Source organism: Mytilus trossulus, unplaced genomic scaffold (assembly GCF_036588685.1).
Source record: "Mytilus trossulus isolate FHL-02 unplaced genomic scaffold, PNRI_Mtr1.1.1.hap1 h1tg000110l__unscaffolded, whole genome shotgun sequence".
Taxonomy (NCBI): Eukaryota; Metazoa; Mollusca; class Bivalvia; order Mytilida; family Mytilidae; genus Mytilus; species Mytilus trossulus.
The window spans coordinates 2,679,563-2,687,963 of NW_026963297.1; the positions used below are offsets into that span (position 1 = coordinate 2,679,563).

General features: G+C 33.3%; 1 protein-coding gene across 1 annotated transcript; it reads right to left on the minus strand.

Annotated features, from left to right (window-relative positions):
- Window positions 1–4,305: 4,305 nt before the first annotated feature.
- On the minus strand, window positions 4,306–5,472 carry LOC134700047 (piggyBac transposable element-derived protein 4-like). The gene is made up of 2 exons (XM_063561430.1): window positions 5,010–5,472; window positions 4,306–4,798 (listed from the first exon to the last, which is right to left on the minus strand). Exons 1-2 carry the CDS (start codon window positions 5,059–5,061, stop codon window positions 4,578–4,580), a joined length of 273 nt encoding a protein of 90 aa, XP_063417500.1. The 5' UTR covers window positions 5,062–5,472; the 3' UTR covers window positions 4,306–4,577.
- Between the last annotated feature and the right edge of the window lie 2,929 nt (window positions 5,473–8,401).

Here is an 8,401-nt window from a genome sequence, read left to right on the forward strand (position 1 = left end):
CAAAATTGTGTTTTGGTGATTGTGATGTGTTTGTGGATTTTACTTTACTGAATATTCTTGTTACTAGAATTATCTCTTTCTATAATGAACTTGACCCAGTTACTACAGTGGAAAATATTTTCTAAAAATTTACAAAAATTAAAAAAAATTTATGAAAATTGTTAAAAATTACTATAAAGGGCAATAACTCCTTCAGGGTTAAACTGACAATTTTGGTCATGTTAACTTATTTGTAGATCCTACTTTGCTGAACACTATTGCTGTTTGCAGTTTATCTCTATCTATAATAACATTCAAGATAATAACCAAAAACTGCAAAATGTTCTTAAAATTACTAATTCTGGGGAAGCAACCCAGCAACAGGTTGTCTGGTTTGTCTGGAAAATTTCATTGCAGATAGATCTTGACCTGATAAACACTTTAACCCTGCCAGATTTGCTCTAAGTGCTTTGGTTTCAGATATACATAAGCCAAAATCTACCTTTCGCCCTCATGTACTAGTTTTAGCCATGGCGGCCATCTTGGTTTGTTGGTAGGGTCATCGCACACATTTTTAAAAACATAGATACATCAATGATGATTTTGGCCAAGCATGGTTAAATTTGGAAAAGTATTTTTAGAGAAGAAGATTTTTGTAAAAAATTAGAAAAAATACGAAAATTTGGTAAAAAATGTCTATAAAGGGCAATAACTCCTTAAGGGGTCAACTGACCATTTTAGTCATATTTACTTATTTGTAGATCTTACTTTGCTGAACATTATTGCTGTTTAAAGTTTTATCTCTATCTATAAAGATATTCAAGAAAATAGCCAAAAAAGTATAATTTCCTTGAAATTGCCAATTCAGGGGCAGCAACCCAACAATTGGTTGTCCGATTTGTCTGAAATTTAAGGGCAGATAGATCTTTACCTGATAAAATTTTTTCCTCCTTTCAGATTTGCTCTAAATGCTTTGGTTTCAGAGTTATTAGCCAAATCTACATTTTACCTCTATGTTCTACTTTAAGCCATGGCGGCCATTTTGGTTAGTTAGCCGAGTCACGCCACACATTTTTTTAACTAGATATCGCAATGATAATTGTGGCCAAGTTTGGTTTAATTTGGCCAATCAGTTTCAGAGGAGAAGATTTTTCAAAAAGCTAACGACGACGGACGACGGACGATAGACGCAAAGTGATGAGTTAAGCTCAAAAACAGCAAAATTTCCTTCAAATTACCAATTATGGGGGCAGCAACCCAACAACGAGTTGTCCGATTCATCTAAAAATTTCAGGGCAGATAGATCTTGACCTGATTATCAATTTCACCCCAATCAGATCTGCTCTAAATGCTTTGCTTTTTTTAGTTATAAGCCAAAAACTGCATTTTACCCCTATGTTCTATTTTTAGTCGTAGCGGCCATCTAAGTTGGATTGCCGGGTCAACGGACACATTTGTTTAACTAGATACCCCAAAGATGATTGTGGCCAGGTTTGGGTTAATTTGGCAGAGTAGTTTCAGAGGAGAAGATTTTTGTAAAAGATTTACAAAAGATGGCTAAACATTGACTATAAAGGGCAATAACTCCTTTTTCTCTATCTATAATATTTTTAAGATAATAACCAAAAACAGCAATATTTCCTTAAAATTACCAATTCAGGGGCAGCAACCCAACAACCTGTTGTCCGATTCATCGGAAATTTTCAGGGCAGATAAATCTTGACCTGATAATAAATTTCATCCTCGTCAGATTTGCTCTAAATGCTTTGGTTTTGAGTTATTAGGCAAAAACTACATTTAATCCCTATGTTCTTTTTTTAGCCATGGTGGCCATCTTGGTCAACGGACACATTTTTTAAAATAGATAACCCAATCATGATTGTGACCAATTTCATGCACATTTTTCATAATCAAAACTGTATGGATTTTGTAGGTTTTTACCTGGCCTTTCAAAAAAAATCTTGTTTCAGGGTACGGTCTCCTGCTCCGAAAAGAGATACAGTGGCTCCAAATAAGTTTTCAATTTTCACTGCTTAACAAACAGGCTGTTTACAGTGTTGTCTTCCCTCGAAACATGTACATTTAATATAATTTTTAAAATTATTTCAATCATTCCACATGTTTTAATTGAAAGCTAATTAACTAATTTTTACAATCAAATACAAAAAACATGATACTTTTTCACCAAGTAAGTAAATAAACAGGGGTTTCCCTCCATGGTTACTTTAAGTTGGGGAATAAACCCTAGTTTTTTTTATACTAAACTGTTTTAACACCTTCTTCTATTTTGTTTACTTTCACCGTCTCCTCGAGCATTTTCGTAGAAAACGTCGCATTTCCGCACGCTATATTTAATTGGCACGTTTTGACGTCGGGCACTTTCAACTAATTGATCCTCATTTCTCGGCATCTGCCTTGACTAGAAAAACTTCATTATGGACACGAAAAAATCATTTCCATGAGTAGAGATACGAATAACATTTATTCAAACTATATTTTCATACTTTGTGGGCTTAAATACGGCGGATAATCGTGGTGTAAAGTTGTTTTTCTGTATCATATTTTTGGTCAATTTTGACGAATGTCGATCGCGTCGGTGTTTAGTTTGGAAATGTATGTTACCGAATTTATTAGACAACATGGCTATCTTAATTGAAAGCTTCTGATATAAAATCGTACTTTATGTCAATTGATCAAATAACTATACGTGTTCTATGGCTAATTAAAAGAGAAATAGATTTTTGATAACGTCTTGAAAATGCCGTTGTCATAGTGAACAAAGGGGAATAATCAAAAGAACTTCCTAAAAAAAGGTCGGTCTATTTCGATCCCACACATGCAATGAAATATTACCAGCACATTGAAAAAACCTAATTCCATTGTAAATTTAACCCAACAGTTAAATCTTGGTTACTGTTTATGTCAGTTTTTTTCTCCAAAGATAAACTGAAGACACTTTTATGAAAGAAATAAGATTACTGCAATTGATACAAGTATTTAATGCAGTTGTAATTTTTTATCTGCTTCACAGAAAAATCAATTACATATGTATATCATTTAAAGTGGACAAACATTTATAGAGTCATAAAACTTATATAGAATAGAATGGGATAGAATATTTTTGTCTACTAGATTAACTATTAATACAAAGACATTAATTAAAAAAAAATCCTTTGAGATTTATAAAGTTCAAACTCATTGATTACTGTGCCAAACAAATCACAAATATTTAACAGTTAATATACAAATGGTATGATACTAAACCCCTAACAGGAAGGTTTGTGTCTGATGTTCATATGATGAAATCATAATCTTTCAGTCAGTTTAATTGAAGTCTGGAGCTGGCATGTCAGTTAACTGCTAGTAGTTTGTTGTTATTTATGTATTATTGTCATTTTGTTTATTTTCTTTGGTTACATCTTCTGACATCAGAATTGGACTTCTCTTGAACTGAATATTAATGTGTGTATTGTTATCATTTACTTTTCTACATTGGCTAGCTATAGAGGTGTAGTGGGAGGATAGAGATCCCACAAACATGTTTAACCCGCCGCATTTTTGAGCCTGTCCCAAGTCAGGAGTCTCTGAGCTTTGTAAGTCTTGTATTATTTTAATTTTAAGTTTCTTGTGTACAATTTGGAAATTAGTATGGCGTTCATTATCACTGAACTATTGTATATATGATTAGGGGCCTACTGAAGGACGCCTCCAGATGCGAGAATTTCTCGCTACATTGAAGACCTCTAGGTGACCGTCTGCTGTTGTTTTTATCTTTGGTCGGGTCGTTGTCTCTTTGACACATTCTCCATTTCCATTCTCAATTTTATTAATCATTTAACAGCTTCAATCTTCCATAACAACAAACCAATGACAGCATGGAACCTCCTATGACATTCAAAACTGCATAAAAAATAACATGTTGATTTTTTCCTTTTTAATCAAGTATGTCTGTGTAAATTGGGATTGCTCATGTCCATTGAGTAAACAACTAGAGCAGGGGTTCTCCTTTAGTGAAAGAGTAGCCATTGATTAAATGTGCCACCAAATTAATCCTTAAAACAAGTTGGGTGTATCTTTTTATCTTTTTTTTCTACTTGGTTGAAATGGTCATACAAAATAAAGCCATTTATTACACACATATTAGTGAGACAGGAACAGAAATTTCCACCACTTTTTGGAGCTCCTTCTAACAGGATATTTAGACCGAATTCGGTCACAAATATTAATATCAACACCATGAAAGTTTGCCTGGTAATTATTAATAATGATCCATGCTCTTGTGATATATTTAACAGTACCATCTTTTTGCCTCCTTTCAGTAATATCACTCTAAAATAACTGGTATACAACAAGTAATACTTTCTGTGAGTACATGTTTTATGTGCTAAAGGTATCTCATTTATACATGTATTCTATATATATATTAAGTAAATGTTTTGATTTATAAAGGATCAATTGCAAGGATAAAACATTTTTAATTTAAACTATTAAATTAATCGTATTAAAATATAGTTGATCATTGATTGTTTGCTGCTTAATGTCCAGTCACTCATACATCATCATGACATGGATTATAAGGAAGAGTTAACGTTTATTAGCTACTGACATCTTTCAAGAACAGAGTCTAATAGAGGCCTAACTCTGGCAAGTTTGTCAGTAGAATCCGCCTCTGGCTCATTCACATGTAAATACTGTGTCAGTTTTTCATATCTTTTTACAGACATGACATCTTTTACACCTCCATTAGCAAGGATTTTTTTTGTCGACCATAACAACTTGTAGTCCAGAACTTGTATAATCCCCATTAGAATAAGAATTCCTAGAAAAGATAAAATATGCATCTTTTAACTTTTTGTCATAAAAATGTTACTTTTAATATCACTTTTAAATATACATCATGTGTATGTTGATATAGGCTGTGTACATATCTTGACATGTAAAATTTCTATACTATCAACCAAGCTTACAATGAATAGTACACGTATAACCATTGTTACATGTAGTTTGTACACATATTGTTTTTCACTTACCTAAATATGCAGACATTTCAGCCAAATCTGTCTCCGTCCAGGTTTGTGTCATTTCGTTCGGCTAGCTGCTGTTTGCGTGTTGCATTTAGGTTGGTCTCTTGGGCATGTTTACTAATCATGTCTGTGCCAGTTCACTAACATCAGCATTCAATAATACTTGAGGTCCGGTACGTTCGTTAAACTGTCGAACATTTATATATATTGATTGGCCTCGCTCCATATTATCTCATTCATGCCAATATCATCATTTCCATCCTCCTGATCCTACACGATTTCATCATCAATATCATCTTCATTCTCGCTAACCAACGGTTCATCTATATCAGATACATTCCCGTTATCCTCACCTTCAATACTTTCGTAGTCTGATATAGTTTGAAGGGCTGGTCCAGTCACAATTTGTTCCTAAACATCCCATACACTCGGCCTGCCGGAGGCCGCCATATTTGTTATTGTCGCCTGTTATTACATTTGTGTACACGTGTGAGAATCTCATGAATATTCATCGATTAAGTGTATAATTACCTTCCATTTCCTACGATAAGCACTGGCAATTGTCTCATATATTGATTTTTAAATGTCACAACATTAATTTGTACGTTAAATTTTTACATTAACGTTTTGAAGACAAGATACATTAAAAGCGTAGGAGAGCGTAGTTGCGGGGGAAGGGGATAAGCATAAAAAGCGTATACGCGTTGTAAGGGGGTAAGCGTAAAAAGCGTATATGCGTGGTAAAGTATTAAGCAATCAGAAGAGACGATTTTTGTAAAAGTTAACGACGACGGACGACGGACGATGACGAACGACGGACGCAAAGTGATGGGAAAAGCTCACTTGGCCCTATTACTATTTGGTAATTAAGTGGAAATTAAAGACGGAAATACGTTTTGTGTTCAATGGAATTATAGTTCAAATTAGTTTAACTTCTGTGCAATTGTCTCGGAAAACAACCGTTTCAGCCCGGTAAAATTCAGATGTAAACATCTATTCAAAGTTATTTAGTACATTTGTCACCTTGGCGAATCAGTCTATTAGATCACGAAGGCGGGGATCCTTTTCAAGTGATTAAACGTGTAACGGAACGCAAATGTACTGTAGAAATATCTTAAATTACAAGTTGCGGACACTTTGTATGAGTTTTTAAATGATAGTTCACCTTTGGTAAGGATAATCCTATCATTATTGGTGTGTTATTTGTAGTTTTAAATTATCTTCAGAAGTATCATAAAATGTCATTTATAAACCTTTTTATATAAACAGTTAGAGTGCAGAAAAGTGATGTGTTGTTTTTGTAAATGTTGGTATGAATTGTACATAATTGTTATAACATAGTCTTATATAGACATTTCTATCAATGTTAACATTGATATCATTAATAGTGATTAGAGGTCGTTCAGTTGAAAATGTTTTTATGCAATTTTAAAATAAATGGATTTTAGGCTCTCAGAATTAGCGGTTAAAATATAATTGACAACGGTGGTATACCCAAAAGATTTTTTTGTACTATTCGAAGGTGATATAATATTTGGTTTTTCAGTAGTTGTAAGTCAATGGGGGTATATGTAATGATGATGGATTACTGATAACAAAAACTGTGTGTTCATTATAAATTGTAAATTGAAGAACGAGTTACATTTTTGTTTCTATTCTATATTAAACACGTTAGACGATGTTTAGCTCAAAATTTACCAAAGGACGGTGGTAGTTTTGAGAACTCGAGCCTCCTCCAAAAAAGCTAGCGCTGCGATATAGGTACGTAGTTTGAAGCGTAAAAAACTAAACAATCAATCAAATTGAATCATTCAATAATAGGGAATTGGAAATAACAGTCCGAACGACTATTTGGAATACCTCAGACTGTAAAATAATCTCTAGAGAGTTCTTAGACAGTGAAGATGACTCCCTAGTTTTAAACGATATAATACACAAATTGAACCGGATACACAAATTTCAGCTGTAATCACCGGGAAAAAACATACCAAACGTTTACTTGCAACTTCCACAAAATGTCATCCTTTAAAAATGAGCAAATTAAATATTTTAAATGCACCAAAAACTCATCATAGATACCAGGAATAAAATTTAATATTTACGCCAGACGCGCGCAGTGTTTCACCAAAAATAATAGTAAGCATGACCTTATGTCCAATTGTTCTGAAAAATAAAGGAATTTGATTTACAAGGATATGAATATAGTATCGATGAATTTTTGGTACGTTTCTGCTCGTAAAAGGGTTGTATCAATAACATGTGTTTTTTTTTATTTTTATTATATTTTGAAGGTATTACATGTACATGTATCATGTATGGCATTGCACCATCCCATTGATTATAAACCTATTATCAAAAATTCTTAAGCACATGAAAGAAAGCATGAAAGATATTTTCTTGAAACAAACTGTATTTAATACAAAACGGACCAATTCAAAAGTTGGTATTTACCTTTAAATTTATTATGATATTGGTTTTACTAGTGAAAATATCATAATAAAATTAACGGTACCAATGTTCTTGCACCAGATGCGAATTTCGACAATACATGTCTCTTCAGTGATGATCGTGGCCAAAATATATGAAATCCAAAGCTTATATAAAAGATGAAGAGCTTTAATCCAAAAGGTCCAAAAAGTATAGCCAAATCCGTGCAAGGAATCAAAGCTTTCCATGAGGGAGATATATTCCTTAATTTATAATAATTTATGATATTTTGTAACAGCAAATTTTAATAACACACAAATAATCCGTATTTTCATGCCAGAACCGAAGTACTGGCTACTGGGCAGTTGATACCCTCTAGGACTGATAGTCCACCAGCAGAGGCATCGACCCAGTAGAAGTAATAAAAATAATGGTACCAATTTTCTTGCATCAGATGCGCATTTCGACAATACATGTCTCTTCAGTTATGCTCGTGGCCAAAATATTTGAAATCCGAAGCAGATATAAAAGATGAACATAAAATACGATCCTGAAATAGGTAATTGGATCTGTAGTATTTAAAACAAAACTAGGTATTATGCTTAAAATTAAATTAATAATTACAATAATCAAACCACTGGGTCGATGCCACTGCTGGTGGACGTTTCGTCCCCGAGGGTATCATCAGCACAGTAGTCAACACTTCGGTGTTGACATGTATATCAATAATGTGGTCATATTTATAAATTTCCAGTTTACAAAACTTTGAATTTTTCGTAAAACTAAGGATTTTCTCATTCCAGGCATAGATTACCTTAGCCGTATTGGCACAACTTTTGGAATTTCGGATCCTCAATGCTCTTCAACTTTGTTCTAGTTAGGCTTTATAAATATTTTGATATGAGCGTCACTGATGAGTCTTATATAGACGAAACGCGTGTCTGTCGTACTAAATTTAAATTCTGGTACCT

Bases quoted from the DNA above. Each gene is read 5' to 3' on its own strand.
- LOC134700047 (XM_063561430.1), bottom strand. From the start codon at position 5,061: ATGACACAAACCTGGACGGAGACAGATTTGGCTGAAATGTCTGCATAT. The intron at 4,799-5,009 runs GTAAGTGAAAAA...TATCTTTTCTAG, and splicing joins TGAAATGTCTGCATATTTAG to GAATTCTTATTCTAATGGGG.